Source organism: Silurus aristotelis (assembly GCF_946808225.1).
Source record: "Silurus aristotelis genome assembly, chromosome: 23".
In the NCBI taxonomy this organism is placed as follows: Eukaryota; Metazoa; Chordata; class Actinopteri; order Siluriformes; family Siluridae; genus Silurus; species Silurus aristotelis.
Window position 1 is genome coordinate 10,036,557 of NC_139596.1, and position 15,838 is coordinate 10,052,394.

The 15,838-nt window shown below is 38.8% G+C and overlaps 2 protein-coding genes across 8 annotated transcripts in view; one reads left to right on the top strand and one right to left on the bottom strand.

The window, feature by feature from the left end:
- Positions 1–6,571, top strand: part of rtkna (rhotekin a) — a 62,588-nt gene extending 56,017 nt beyond the window's left edge. For 2 of the 4 annotated variants that reach the window (XM_083526957.1, XM_083526958.1), the window contains exons 8-13: positions 70–176; positions 259–387; positions 1,607–1,772; positions 2,080–2,184; positions 3,036–3,138; positions 3,613–6,571. In XM_083526957.1, coding sequence (XP_083383083.1) covers positions 70–176; positions 259–387; positions 1,607–1,772; positions 2,080–2,184; positions 3,036–3,138; positions 3,613–3,619 — 617 coding nt within the window. In that variant the 3' untranslated portion in view covers positions 3,620–6,571. The remainder of the gene's footprint in view (positions 1–69; positions 177–258; positions 388–1,606; positions 1,773–2,079; positions 2,185–3,035; positions 3,139–3,612) is intronic. The other 2 variants (XM_083526955.1, XM_083526956.1) reach the window with 1 other exon arrangement.
- A 1,188-nt stretch (positions 6,572–7,759) lies between these two features.
- LOC310718215 (drebrin) overlaps positions 7,760–15,838 on the bottom strand; it is a 40,630-nt gene continuing 32,551 nt past the window's right edge. The window contains exons 8-16 of one of the 4 annotated variants that reach the window (XM_083526877.1): positions 15,100–15,154; positions 14,925–14,999; positions 14,735–14,831; positions 14,182–14,646; positions 13,402–13,776; positions 12,725–12,808; positions 8,765–8,880; positions 8,597–8,651; positions 7,760–8,504 (exon numbers count right to left, since the gene is read on the bottom strand). In XM_083526877.1, coding sequence (XP_083383003.1) covers positions 8,368–8,504; positions 8,597–8,651; positions 8,765–8,880; positions 12,725–12,808; positions 13,402–13,776; positions 14,182–14,646; positions 14,735–14,831; positions 14,925–14,999; positions 15,100–15,154 — 1,459 coding nt within the window. In that variant the 3' untranslated portion in view covers positions 7,760–8,367. Of the gene's footprint in view, positions 8,505–8,596; positions 8,652–8,764; positions 8,881–12,724; positions 12,809–13,342; positions 13,777–14,181; positions 14,647–14,734; positions 14,832–14,924; positions 15,000–15,099; positions 15,155–15,838 lie in introns of those variants that run through there. The other 3 variants (XM_083526879.1, XM_083526878.1, XM_083526880.1) reach the window with 3 other exon arrangements.

Consider the following 15,838-nt stretch of genomic DNA (forward strand, 5'->3'; position numbering starts at 1 on the left):
CTTTCGTGAAATAGGTATGTATTTTTTTCCATTCGGTTTTTCTTACTGTCTCACTGTATGCCCCTGTAGAAGAGTGCTCATACTGGTTGCCGCTGTATGGCAGTGCGTGTTGTCGCCTGGCTGCTCAGCCGCACTGCATGACACAGCAGATGAATAGTGGCTGCCTCAGAGTCAAGGTGAAACATACACACAAGCTTACACACACATACAATATGTTTCACACTCTTCAGCTTTTTCACGCCCATGCTGTTGTTCTAGCTCGGTGGGGATCCTCAAGGATGGACGAACGTTTATGGCGTCCTAAAAGGGACAAACCTCTTCTGTTACCACCGACAAGAAGATATGGAGTCCAATGTGGAGCCGTTATTAACGATCAGCATTAACAAAGTAAGAAGTTCTGTAGTGTAAATTTAGCACGCTTTTTTAAATTTTTTTAGTCGAATGGCTCTGACGTCATGTTTTTTGTGGCTGGTGTTAATACTGGTATTAATAATATTTGTAAACTGGTATATTTTTATCACATTTGACAGTCATTATACTGTCCAAAATTGTTGCACATGCAACAGACAGGTTGCAGAGACCGCGTGATTTTGCTCATTATGCTCTGTGCTTTTTGGCATCGAGTGCTGCATGAGCGTCGGCGTAAGCAGTGTGCGGTCTCTGTGATCGAAATTCTTCCAGCGTTTTGGCGCAGCAGCTGACGGCCACATTGTACAAACCTCGGCGCCACAACAACTGTGATTACGCCATTTAAGCCACGTACCTCCATCTGGCATAAATTACAAATCACAAGGCTTTGCTATCATGTGGTACAACAGAGTGACTGCAGGTCTCTTAAATCCATACTACAAAACAAATGAAACCGAAGATCTGACATGGAATTAATTGGGTTTGAATCATTTGGCGAGAATAAAAAAAACAAATGTGAAAGAGTGGTTTGTGTCACAGCATCTTTTTTTTGTTTCCTTGCAGTTTACATGATGCCTGTAAAAATGTTTTTATAATAATCTATCACAGAACTTGTTTATATTTAAATTGACTTTTTTTTTATTTGCATTTAAATAAATTATATTGTCTATGATAGTTTATCATTATGGTGCAAAATTTGCTACACCACTCCTGACTAGACAGGCACTTTGACATGGCAGCTCTTGGTGTGTCAGACTTCTGTCTCAAAGCGAGTTTCTTTTAAAACAATGAGAATTAGTTTTTATTTTTAACTCATATTTGGGTGCACTAAAAAGGTCTTCATTAGTTGCACACCTTGTGAGGCAATGCATCAGTCTCATACAGGAAACTGAGGACAAATCGATTCACTGTTAAAACACAATACCTGAATTCATATCAGTATGCCCTTACGGCTAAGCTTTTCTATGCATTTCTGCCTCTTATACATTCAAAGCACAAATTGTTTTGCCTTTCACCCAGAAATGGAGCAGTGCTGAATTTAATCCAGACCCGATATACTCTTTGTATAGGTTGTAATTGATTTCACTATCCACAGTAAAGTAGTTGATTTGGCAGTAAATATCAGATGTTATTTAATGCTGCTCGCTTGCTAATAAAGAGCCATAGGCTAAATTCTGTGTGTTCATGTCTTTCACAGGAGACGAGGATACGAGCAGCAGAAAGAGACCCCCAAAGCAAAGCGCAGAGTATCTGCATCAGTAACCATTATGGAGGAGAGGAGGTCACGCACACACTAGTCACAGACAGTCGAGAGGATACACAGCGCTGGATGGAGGCCTTCTGGCAGCAATTCTTTGACATGAGTGAGTAGAGAACAGGACACTACAATAAGAGAAGTGTAAAGTTCAGAGAAGATAAAGCCTTTCCACAAGGGGGTGCTATTGCTATCGATAGCTGAATGGAAATGGGGGTAATGGGGAGATAGATAGATATAAACATTATAAATATTACTCCTACAGGGATGCTAATAAAGAGAACATATAATGGCAATTGGTGAAATGATAAGCATGTGGCAGACACCGAGTCAATAAAGGAGTTCTTGTCTTTCAGTCCCCAACACACTTCAGTGCTAATCGATGAGTCTTTTTATACTGCTGTCTCCCCCTGCAGGTCAGTGGAAGCAGTGCTGTGATGAGCTGATGAAGATTGAGGTGCCTTCACCACGCAGGCCTGCTCTAGTTACAGCCAAACAGGGCTCTCTCTACCATGAGATGGGTACGCCAGAAAAAAAAAATTGAGCAGTCATGCTTTGTTATATGGCTATACAAAGTTTTCCTGTCGAATTTCTTTCTAAGCATATTTTTCTGTCCTAAGATAAGAACTGCTACTTGCATAAAATAGGGTCTGGGGCAGAATTTGACGAATTCCATATTAAATAAAATGAAACTATTTTGCTGTTAAGAGTTATTGTAAATGGGAAAACCTCTAAATTGTACATTTTTGAACTCGATATAGTAATTTCCACTCACCGTATCAGTGCCATAAGTGATTATACACAATCACAATTTTTTTCCAATAAAAAGATCCGTACAATAAAAATTTTATAATTTCTAAATGAAAGAAAAAATCGGAATTTACAGATTTGACTAAAGAATCTGTGAAGGATAATTCATTTTCGAAAATGCTTATTTTGCCAACCAACAACTAGAATTTATATATAATTCAAATTAAGATGAAATTCTCCTGCTGTCTATAGAGTAGATAAAGAAAATGAAGGGATAATGCACTCTTTAGATTTGTATACATTCTAAGCAAAATCTTTAATCATTTCTTTGTTCTGTTTCGGGCACTGATTTTTGTGTCTCTGTTTCTCTGTCTCTCCCTTTCTCTTTCACTTTTTCTTCGCTTTGGTTCTGCCCATTTTCTGTTTATCTTTGCATCGGTTGCACAAACCTTCATTTTCTTTTTGCACTGTATTGCTCAATACATCCCCAAAAAAATTTTTTACGCCTAATATTCTAATATCTACACACATCGTTTTTTTTTTTTTTTTTTTTTTCATCATATACGCTTGCACATTCCCCTTGTTTTGCCCCTTGTGGTGGTTTTGTCCTGCTTGCCCTCAGCTCCCCCTCTCTCTGCTCCTTCTTCTTGTGAGGGGCTGCTGCTGCAGGATAACGCTGTCTCTGCTGAGATCCGTGCACTGCTCTCCTCCTATTACAGCGACAGGTGAAGTAACCAGGGTGGTTGTTTCAGACCATTAACCAGCTTCCCTGCTTCCTCTGATCCATTGTGTATGGTGCTTTTGCCTGGTAGTGTGAAGACCATCGGTTCTTTTTTTTTTTATCTCATACTGACCTGACATTGTAGTGAGATCCTTCCTACAAAGCAATAAATGCAAGTTCAAGTAAACAAAAATTTTACATCTAAAGAATTGTGTACATCCAACTTTAAGGTAATAGTTTGGAGTGTTTATTTAAAGCATGTTCTGAAAACTTTTGATGGATTTGTTGACAATTTACAGTAAAAAAAAAAAAAAATCAGATTCTCATCACTCTCTTTTTTTCCCCCTTTCTCTCCAATCTTTTCTAGTTATCTTTTTATCACTGTTGAGCAAACGATCAATAACATTTGCACAATGAAGCTTCTGTCTGCTTTTGTTTATAGTGTTTAAAGTATCTGTGCTCTTTGTTTCTCTGACAGTTATTGACACATCAGATGACATCAGTGCCGTCACGGACATCCTGACGAGGCGTATCGAGGAGTTTGATTTCCAGACTCCACCTCACTGGATGTCTTTATTTAAGGAAGAGCCTCCCGGTAGTCCCCAAAATATCCGGCACCACTCTCCACGCCACTCTCCCAGCCCCCGCTGTCACCGGCCTCATGCTCTGCTCTCCTCCGAGGTCAGCCTGGCTTCAGATAGCTCTAGTCCCTGCAGCTCCAGCCCCTGCTCACCCCACTACCTCTCGTCCAATCGGTTCCGTCCTCGTACGCTTTCGTTGGATGCTAAGCTGTCCACGCTGCGAGGAAGAAACTACGGAGGTCTCCACTGTTCATGCCAACCTCCATCAGCCAGCTCGCTCCATCAGCAGGCCCCACCTCTCTCCTGCTCCAGCTCCACTTCCAGTAATAGCTCCAGTGAAGGGAGCAACAGCCCAGAATCAGATCTTGCCTTCTCGCGACCTTCTGGTGCACGCCGCAGCCTGAGGAACCTCCGAGCAAAGCTGGACCCTAGAAACTGGCTACAGAGTCACGTATAATTCCTTCAGGTTCCTTGTAACAAAAGAATTTCTCACAAAAGCACCTACTTCTTTAAGATGGATCCCTTTAATGTTACCGTTTGAAATACATGAAAAGTCCATGAGAACAGTAACTGTTCAGTGTGGCTGTAAATGGGTTCAGTGGTCGTGTTGAAGAAAAGATATTTATACATGGTTCCTGATCAGTATATGTGTGAGAGAATGTTCCTGTGATTCTCAACCTCATACAGAGGTGATTTTCTTACAGAACAGATGTTACCCGTGGTCCTTTACTGATCGCATTCAACCTGGACTAATGATCTGCAGTCAGTTGGAGCAGTTGAGTCAATTCATTTATAGTGCTAATTTAACCGTTGCTACACTTAAAACTATGAGCTACTGCACATCTTTTATGTTAAAAATAAGCTATGAAATACTTTAGCTTCTCTTTTGAAGGCACAATGCCTTATAAATCACTTATTACTCTTATATGCAGCTCAAACAAGCAGCAGCGTTTTGCAGTTGTTAATTTTGTTCGAAATGCTTTATTTAACATCATATAAATAAACATAGTGAATGGAAAACGAGCTTCTTTACCACCTGTTACTATAAAACTAATATAGTGTTTCCTGTTGCCAGATCCAGCTTGATTTTCCAACCAAAACTATTCAGCCAACAGCAGTAATGTGACCCCAAACTGATACTGATGAAGTGTTAGGTGAATAAAACACTATGCAGGAAGAATGCTAAGGCAAAAATCTCTACACCATAGTGTTGTCCTGACATTAGTGCTGTGCCAGATGTGTTACTGCATGTCTGTGTAGATGCTGAGCTGTGAATGGTCCATCTGATAATAATATCTGTGAGCAGTGGTCATCTCGAGGTTACTTTCCACTGATTGACGGACTAAAAGCTGATAAATTGTGCATATATATGAACGGACACTGATCAACTATTTCGACTCATAATGATGGACTCGAGGGTCTGGAAGTCCTAAGAGGCCATGCAGTATTTTTTTTTCCTTTCTCGTTTTCACGTTATCACGACAATGTTCTCACGATCTTGACATGACGACATACGTTGTTCCTGCATGCTGAAAACTAAAATAGCTTCTCGAGTGTTAGACACTTGTGTGCAAGTTGTCAGTCACTAACTGACTTACTGATCAATGTTTGCTATGTCAACATCACAAGTTGTGATCATGAGAAAACACCTTTTGTTTTGGTGAGAAGATTGTCGTATTTTTCCGTGTCTGGTATGTGGATTTTTAGAAAAAATGGTAATTTCTTAACTCACGTCTTTGATCTGGAAGTGTAGATAGAGTGGACCGTTAAAAAAAAAAAGATATGAGGGTGCATATTTAAGGTGTAATTTTGAACGTGCGATGTCAGCAAGATGAAATGGCATAGTTAAGTACCGTTTTAAACCAATTTACACCACAAAATTATATCCAACTGAAGTTCAGCTGGCTGTTGAATTACCACAGTATTTTATTTCAACTGGCCAATTTGACAAAATCCCCATTCTGCAGGTGATGTGAAATGTTTCACCCTCATGTTACACTTTATACACGAACAGCTTTAGACATCGGCTGCCGTTTACGTAACTATGTTGCGCACTGCTGTATTGACTGTGCTAGAGATCGCAGAAACACATGAAATTGTTAGAATACTCCCCCTCTAGGAAACCTACATGACTATGCAAATGCATTCCTGTTCCCAAAGTGTTATCTGCTCCACATTTCTACATCATCAGTGCACGTTATTTCTCTTCTGATCAGAAGTCTATTTAGTCATTTCTCTGCTTTAAAGAAGAGGTCAATATTGAAAAAGACGAGATCTTATCGCCACCAGACAACAACTATAGAATTCGGCTGACAATTGAATATAAATGTGTATATCTCAGGATTGTCATTTTCACCATAAGGAAGTCTTCTGATCTGATCATGAGTTTGTGGTGCAGTGGATCTGTATTCTGTTTCGGTTTGTTTACTGAGAAATACATCAGTATGGTGGAAGTGGTGAATTTATACACTGTATTACTGTACCGAAGTGAGATTAGTAACTAATACCGCTTTACATTGCTAATTAAGAGCCACCAGGGTAAACCTTTTATTCTGTACATTCATTCAGCCTGTGTTTCCTGTTGTAAAGTTTTTTATATTAACAACTTTCATTGTTGCTTTTGTATTTTACCATAATTTTTTGTTGTTGTTATAAATGCATCTATTGAGATATTTTATCAGGTGAGTACAGGTCTAACTATACTGGTAGATATGTTTAACCTGGAGATAAGCATCCTGTCAGCAGGCTGTCTGCATGCACATGGCCATTGAAGCGAAAAACTAACTCGGCATGTAAAATAATTATAACAGAAATGCAAATTATTAAAAAAAAGCTTTAAATAAACCTGAACTGGGAGTCTCGTTTTTGTATTTAACTGTTTGTGCACAGAATTGTGATGCAGAAGATGTACAAGTATGACAATACATTGTTTAAAAGGAAGTGTGTTCAGAATCCTAGGCATGTTTTCTTGGAAACGGCGCAGGGGAAAAATGTGAATGCTTTGGAAGCTTTAAACTCTTTTACACCTATATACCATTAATCTTACATTAATCATAAAAATAATCATTCCAGATGTGATTGCATGGCCCCTGGAATCTGCTGTAAATTACCTACACCACAGTGCTGTTAAATTCTTGATTTTGATTGGTCAGAAGGTGTTCATAAATTTTTCTTTTTTTTATTTGTATGCATTTCCTGGCGAGTTCTTAACTTTAGCTGCTATGCAATAAGTAATAACCAAAACCATCTTGAAGTTTGTAAAGTGATACAAATTGTTGCAGTGGTATAAGATAAATAAAACACTTTGGGAGTGCTATTATAGAAAAAGCATTACACACCTCCCCTTTATTCATTATTTATAACAGCACAAAGCTATAATAGTCCTTTGCTTAATACATGCTAGCTTGCGTTGTTGTTGGTTATTTTTTTAGTCTAAACCAAATGTGTACATTACAATGACTGGAAAGGTAAATAAAAAAAAAGTAGGAATTTCTTTAAAAAAAAAAAAATTTCATAACAATTGCACAACTCCCCTGCATAAACATTCAAATGTTGATCTGCATGGTAATGTGCCAGGATGAAAAAAGGATTTGTGAAGCGATGAACACTGCAGAGATGAAAATCCATCTGTCTAATACTAAAAAAAACAAACAAAAAAATGATAAATTAAATACAAGATACAGATCTTTAATTAAGTGATGAAAAAAGTGGTCAAATATAAAATAAAATAAAAATATTCGAGGACAATTCTAATGAATCCTTACATACCAGTATATTATATATATAAAAAAAAAATGGATAATATTAAGTGGCACATTTAGAAACCCCACCCTCTTCTTTCCATACCATGCACCACATTAGATCACGGTGAATATCTTGAGTTCATTAACATCTGTCATGGTATGTTATTAGACAAGTAACTTGTTAATATCATGCCACCGAACCACCCAGAGTTTTCACACCTGCCACGGCCAGCGAGCAGTTCCTGACTGCGTAGCCGATATTATCACGCCTTCTATAACTGTGAAATGATGCAAATGCGTATTTTCTTGTCTTTTTCAGTTTATTATTACACTGTTTATTTCGGTTGTTTAAAATGGGACCTTGCAAGCCTAATGTAAATACATATACAAGTGGATCAAAATCTGCTCAGCAGCACTGTAGAGACTTTATAAGTAATACAGGTATCATCCCGATAACAAACAATTGAACGATACATGCTCTAAATGCAGCTGTAATGAAGGCTTATAGTTTTTATATCGAACGTTAGCATTACAAAGCCATAAATCAGCCGGTATCATAACCCTGACTGACTTCCGTGTTAGAAACATAACCAAGAGTCAAACATACTGCTGAGCCAAATCAAAGGAAATAAAAAATATACAAAAACAATATCCTGTAGATAATTCACAATAACGTCAAGCAACCTGTCTCAGCCATGCACACGAGTGTTGCCCAAGCACCGATCTCTGATCATTTTGTTGTCCCTCTCATCCCATTGGTCTCTTAGTACCTTCACTGTTACAGCCATAAGATTTGGAGCCTGTTTTTTTTTTAGCTCCCTCTGCTGGATACCTCAAAGCGTTTGGTCCCTGAGCACCGGTACTGCATCTAAGAGACAGAGAAGTGTCTCTGAAAGAAACATGAAGTCCTTAGATGGTCTCCACATAGTTAGAAGGGAAGAGACCTTGGCGGCCATCTTTGCTGAACCCCCTCCACCAAGCTTTGTCGACTGTTTCCACGTCCATGATGATGTCCCCTGGCTCGAAGGAAATCTCTGTGTCATCCTCTGGAAAGCACATGGTGTTCAGAGATCTATATGAGACATGTTGCTTGCATGGATGGTTGTTTGAATTCAATGGCAATAAAAGGATCTCTGACCTGCTTGGTAGTCATAGAGCGCTCGCACACGCAGAAGCGGTCCCCCTGCTGACGACTGTGGGAATCAAACGCGGGTTATTACACAACCAAATAAGCAAAAATGCAGTGTAAGTAAGCGATTAGGTCAAATATAAACTAGACTGTGATTTTTTTTTTTTTTTATCATACCTGAACATTCTCTGCCTCTTCACTTTGGCCATCTTCTTCGTCCGTGTCCTCGCGATTGACTATGTAAGTACACTTGTCTGGTGTGCTGTGGTCGGAGGAATCATCATATTCTTTGGCTGGGTAGAGGAGACAATACAGTGCAGCTAATGAGCAATTAGACTGTGTCTGTTTTTATATGCAAAGATTTTCATCAGTCAGAATGAAGTAATTCCTATAGAGGATTCTGTGTGGTTATTAGATTAGATTCAACTTTAGTGTCATTGAGCAGAGTATTCGCACAGAGCTAAACAACTGCAGTATCATTATCAAATACAAGCGATGGACAATGACAAAGGATTCATAATTTCCTTACTGAACTTAAGTACATTTTTTTACGCTACACACATTTTGGGGCAAATTTCACGTTTGCTTCAACTACGGTACATTTGAATTTGTAATTTCTTCTCGCTACAGTTCAGAAAAGCATCCACTTCTTCGCTAATATAATGTTAATACATAAACTGCACCAATTAAAAACCTGTCACAAAAGTAGTGTGTATGGAATAAGGGAACTCTCACTGTGTGTCTGCAACAACAGAAAACTTTCTTTAGAAGAAAAGGATGATGTGGAGGAGGACGAACCAATTCATTGCATAATTGCATCTGTTTGTGAATGGAGGTAAAAGCAAGGGAAGGGTTGAGGATCACACACCTGTACTGAGTGATGCTAACATGTCTTTTCTGTTTCAGTAAGCAAAAATAAAAACCCTTACAGTTGCCTCTTTTCAGAACCTCCTGAACTCACAACACACCTATACCAGAATTATGAGATGAAAAACTGCTGACCCAAAAGTGTTCCTCTTCTCAGACTCAGTAAAGGAGACTATATGAAAAAGTCACAACTCAAGTCAAAATCTATATGTCCATGATCTACTTTTACAAGCTGGAAATCTTGTAGTTACGGTCAGTATAAATCAACATGAATGAACTGCATGCATATATATATATATATATATATATATATATATATATATATATATATATATATACAGTGAGAAAAATAAGTATTTGAACACGCTGCTACTTTGCAAGTTCTCCCACTTAGAAATCATGGAGGGGTCTGAAATTGTCATCGTAGGTGCATGTCCACTGTGAGAGACATAATCTAAAAAAAAAAATCCAGAAATCACAATGTATGATTTTTAAACTATTTATTTGTATGATACAGCTGCAAATAAGTATTTGAACACATGAGAAAGTCAATGTTAATATTAGGTACAGTAGCCTTTGTTTGCAATTACAGAGGTCAAACGTTTCCTGTAGTTTTTCACCAGGTTTGCACACACTGCAGGAGGGATTTTGGCCCACTCCTCCACACAGATCTTCTCTAGATTAGTCAGGTTTCTGGCCTGTCGCTGAGAAACACGGAGTTTGAGCTCGCTCCAAAGATTCTCTATTGGGTTTGGGTCTGGAGACTGGCTAGGCCATGCCAGAACCTTGATATGCTTCTTACAGAGCCACTCCTTGGTTATCCTGGCTGTGTGCTTCGGGTCATTGTCATGTTGGAAGACCCAGCCTCGACCCATCTTTAATGCTCTAACTGAGGGAAGGAGGTTGTTCCCCAAAATCTCGCAATACATGACCCCGGTCATCCTCTCCTTAATACAGTGCAGTCGCCCTGTGCCATGTGCAGAAGAACACCCCCAAAGCATGATGCTACCACCCCCATGCTTCACAGTAGGGATGGTGTTCTTGGGATGGTACTCATCATTCTTCTTCCTCCAAACACGTTTAGTGGAATTATGACCCAAAAGTTCTATTTTGGTCTCATCTGACCACATGACTTTCTCCCATGACTCCTCTGGATCATCCAAATGGTCATTGGCAAACTTAAGACGTGCCTGGACATGTGCTGGTTTAAGCAGGGGAACCTTCCGTGCCATGCATGATTTCAAACCATGACGTCTTAGTGTATTACCAACAGTAACCTTGGAAACGGTGGTCCCAGCTCTTTTCAGGTCATTGACCAGCTCCTCTCGTGTAGTTCTGGGCTGATTTCTCACCTTCCTTAGGATCATTGAGACCCCACGAGGTGAGATCTTGCATGGAGCCCCAGTCCGAGGGAGATTGACAGTCATGTTTAGCTTCTTCCATTTTCTAATGATTGCTCCAACAGTGGACCTTTTTTCACCAAGCTGCTTGGCAATTTCCCCGTAGCCCTTTCCAGCCTTGTGGAGGTGTACAATTTTGTCTCTAGTGTCTTTGGACAGCTCTTTGGTCTTGTCCATGTTAGTAGTTGGATTCTTACTGATTGTATGGGGTGGACAGGTGTCTTTATGCAGCTAACGACCTCAAACAGGTGCATCTAATTTAGGATAATAAATGTAGTGGAGGTGGACATTTTAAAGGCAGACTAACAGGTCTTTGAGGGTCAGAATTCTAGCTGATAGACAGGTGTTCAAATACTTATTTGCAGCTGTATCAGAATGAAGTAATTCCTATAGAGGATTCTGTGTGGTTATTAGATTAGATTCAACTTTAGTGTCATTGAGCAGAGTATTCGCACAGAGCTAAACAACTGCAGTATCATTATCAAATACAAGCGATGGACAATGACAAAGGATTCATAATTTCCTTACTGAACTTAAGTACATTTTTTTACGCTACACACATTTTGGGGCAAATTTCACGTTTGCTTCAACTACGGTACATTTGAATTTGTAATTTCTTCTCGCTACAGTTCAGAAAAGCATCCACTTCTTCGCTAATATAATGTTTGGCAATTTCCCCGTAGCCCTTTCCAGCCTTGTGGAGGTGTACAATTTTGTCTCTAGTGTCTTTGGACAGCTCTTTGGTCTTGTCCATGTTAGTAGTTGGATTCTTACTGATTGTATGGGGTGGACAGGTGTCTTTATGCAGCTAACGACCTCAAACAGGTGCATCTAATTTAGGATAATAAATGTAGTGGAGGTGGACATTTTAAAGGCAGAATAGACAGGTGTTCAAATACTTATTTGCAGCTGTATCATACAAATAAATAGTTAAAAAATCATACATTGTGATTTCTTGAATTTTTTCTTTTAGATTATGTCTCTCACAGTGGACATGCACCTACGATGACAATTTAAGACTTCTCCATGATTTCTAAGTGGGAGAACTTGCAAAATAGCAGCGTGTTCAAATACTTATTTTCCTCACTGTGTATATATTAGAATAACAGAAAACACAACTAGTCAAGTTTATTTCTATAGCGCTTTTCACAACAGACATTGTCTCAAAGCAGCTTTACAGAATTTAACAGTTAAGGTGAACGATGTGTATTTATCCCCGATGAGCAGCCATGGTGACTGTGGCAAGGAAAAAAAAACCCTCAGATGTTATGAGGAAGAAACCTTGAGAGGAACCAGACTCAAAAGGGGAACCCATCCTCATTTGGGTGACATCAAGAGTGTGATCATAAATCTTTCAACAATACAGAACACTGGAGAAAGAGAACTAACATGAGCACTGGAGTGTAAGATTCTGAGAAATCGTAAGTAATTAATGTCAGCTCAGTGATAGTTGTGTTACACTCGTATCTTAAAGTCTTGAATTGGCAGTATTATTTACTCCACATGTTATTAACACAAGAAAAGATCTTGTGTTCCAAATTATATTTCAAATTCTATACATTTAATCCTCAACCAAATCTGTTAGTGAACTTTCTCTTTTTACGATTCAGTAATTACTCAGTTTACTTATTAAACACTGTTACACATTGTATGCATATTAATATTTCAAAATTAACTAAATCCAAGCTTTTACATAGATTTTCAGCTTTTTCAGATTGATCGTGATCGGTTTGTTCTATTCTCACTGTATCAGTCAGATTATTAAGGGTTTACCACTTTATATACACTTGGAAGATAATCCATCTGTAATTCATGCATTTATTTAAATACATATTTGTGTATTGTGGGACCTGAATATGAATTGAATTACCTGTACCATTCTGAGGACATATGCCATTTTGGTCTGGGATTTCTTCTTCAATCAGAAAGTTCTTGGACTCCTCCACGTAGACCTCTGCAAACACAAAAAGAGAGGAGCGAAAACTCAATAAGCAGACGTACTGAGGAATTTGACTATACTCCAGTCGAGTTATCAATACATTCATGTCAGAATATCACTATTAATCTGAGAACATCATTATTAAACTCTCATCAAAATATTATTAAATTACCACCGATTCACATACATTAAAGTGTCAAAAGTTTGTGGACACCTAACTGTAAGATTCTGTTTGCTTTTTGGACATCCCGTTTCACATTTTGTTTGCATTTGCTGTAATAATATCCAAGATTTCGTTTTTTGGGAAAATGTTCCATTACATTTTGGAGTGTAGATGTGGAGATCCACCAACAACGGTGTTCAGGTAAATCAGGTACTGATGCAGGGTGAGGAGACCTGGGGTGCAGTCAGGAACAGGTTTTTGTCCTGTCCTATATAATTATGCACCTCCAACTTTATGGTAACCGAAAGAACCAAATATGGCTGACCCAATAATTTTGTCCATATAGTCTACATTAATACTTGCATCTATCTTCTCATCAGAGAACCATTAAACTCCTCCTGTCAGAACATCATTGTATTCCTGTAAAGTATATTTGAATACTTGCCTGTTTCAGTTATAACAGTGTGAATCTCTTCCATCAGGGTTGGTTCATCACTGGCTGATGATTCAGACTCCGCCTGTTCCTCAACTTCTGCTGTTTCTCCAGCTCCCTCTTGTTCTTCTCCTTCCTCCTCTATAGGTTCTTCCACCTCAATAAGAAGAGAAACTGCAAAGGGTTCTGATCGTGGCATGACAGTTTGCTCTGCTTCAGCTGGATCCTGAGAGCTGGTGGATGTTTCTGATGGTGGAAGGCAGATGGTGAATGCCTCTAATGGTAATTGAGCTTCTTCTGCTTTTACTTCTGGGCCAACTACTATGTTTAACTCTTCATCTATCTCACTTGGCATGAAGATGTCAATAAGGTGCTCTGAGACAGATTCTGGAAAAGATAATGAGCAGACTAAATACTAGTCATTTATATTTGACATACAACAAGATTTTGGGTTTAAACTGAATATACATAATGCTAATGACCAAATCTAATTTCTTTGTAAATTTAATAATAGGTTTTATATTCACTAGTGATTTCCAACACTGAACAATGTACATACAAATAGTACAGGATATAAAATAATCAATATTTAGGATATTGAACATTTACTTACTTTGTTTCTTACATGTTTCTATCATTTTCAAGAACGTGTGATAATGTGTGTGTTTGGCTTTAAAACTAGCACTTTATTTTTTATTTTATTTTCTATTTTCTCCAGGTCCTCTTGATCTTGGAGGCTAGCTGAGCACGTAACCTTCACCTGATGAAAAACCTGAAATAATAAGAGCTTACCCTTTAATGGAGCTGGAATCTCAGGCAGGGGTGCAGATGGAGTAACTGGGACTGGTTCCTGTTCACTCACAACACTGGTCGATTCACTCTGGACCAAACTTGAAGATTCAGGGACAATAGGGACCTGGTCATCAGAAAGACTAGGAAGGGTGGACAGAGGTGGAGAAGCTTTGGAATCTGGCAGGCTGGGTAGAGAGGAGATGGGTGGGGCAGAACACTCAGTAATGGGTGATATGGGAGGAGTCCTGACAGGGGCACGAGGGCTTTGGGGAGATGTTATTGGACGGAAGCTTGGACTTGGCGGTGACGTGCATCGGTTGAAGGGGCTCGTCGGAGTCCGAGAGAAGGGGGAGGTAACAGTTGGGCTGAGTGGTGAAGTGGGTCCGCTACTGGCACTGGCTCTCTCAAAGATGAAGGCAGTGTCTGTCAAACTGCGCTGGTAACGACGGAATGGAGGTTTACCTCCTGGATGTTTAATACACACACAAAAAAACTTTGTATCATGCTGCACTTAATGACACTGATTCGAAAGGTTGTGCTACAACAGTGTTACCTGTGCTTGGCGATACAGGGCTGATGGAGCTCTGTGACAGTTGCCTGAAAAACTCCCGTGGGTTCAGAGAGCGCTGGGAAATGAGCGCTGCTGCCTCCTAGTGGTCACAAGAAGAATTATTACCAACAAAGCCAAAAGCTGTAATGTATTTTGTTCTTAAAAATGATAAGAGCTGCAAAACCACACGCACGGCTGCTTTCTCTATGGACTCGCTGCGTCTGAGTCGAGCCCTCATCTCCTCTTCATGCTCTCTCTGCTGCATTTCCTGTCCATTAGACACATTTATCACACACTGAAGAGTCATAGAAATGCTTCTACGATCTTCTTTTTGAATAACATATAAAATCACTTAATTTATTACCCACCCATTTAGATTTCTCATGTCTTCTGGTTTCTTCTTGACGTTTGGCATCCAATCTCCTGGAGCAACAAAAATACAAAATATCGTACTTGGCAACTTCCATGTCCTGCTGCTCTCACATGCGGACTGAGTACATGTATTTAAAGTAGGGGTGTAATAGTACACAAAAGTAACGGTTTGGTATGTACCTCGGTTTTTAAGTCACGGTTCAGTTACAATTTTGGTACGTTTAGGGGGAAGAAATGCAAAACTTGCTTGTCGTTTTTTTATTAATGCAGTTTATTATTGATAATATTTGTGAAGATCCACAGTTTACATTTATAAAATTATTTTAAATAAAATACCTGCTTGGTTGAACAATATATGAAATAATATTTTATAAAAACTTAAACAGAATAAAAAAGTGTATTGTATTAATTTTGTTTATTATATTGAATATCAAGGTAAACCATTTAATTGCCACAAATTAAACTGATTAAATAGAATGTAATTAATGGAAAAATTTTATTAAATAGTTTACATATGTTAGACCCCATTTTGGTCATCCAGATGTGTGTGTGTGTTTGTGTGTGTGTGTGTGTGTGTGTGTGTGTGTTTTACATTTAATATTACATTTCCTAAAGATATGATCTACTTAACTGTTCTGCTTATTTCAGCAGACTTTAACAAATTTCTTCATAATCGCCATCCTTCATTTATTCTCTCCCACGATAAGCAGAATGGTCACGATTATCACGAAGAGA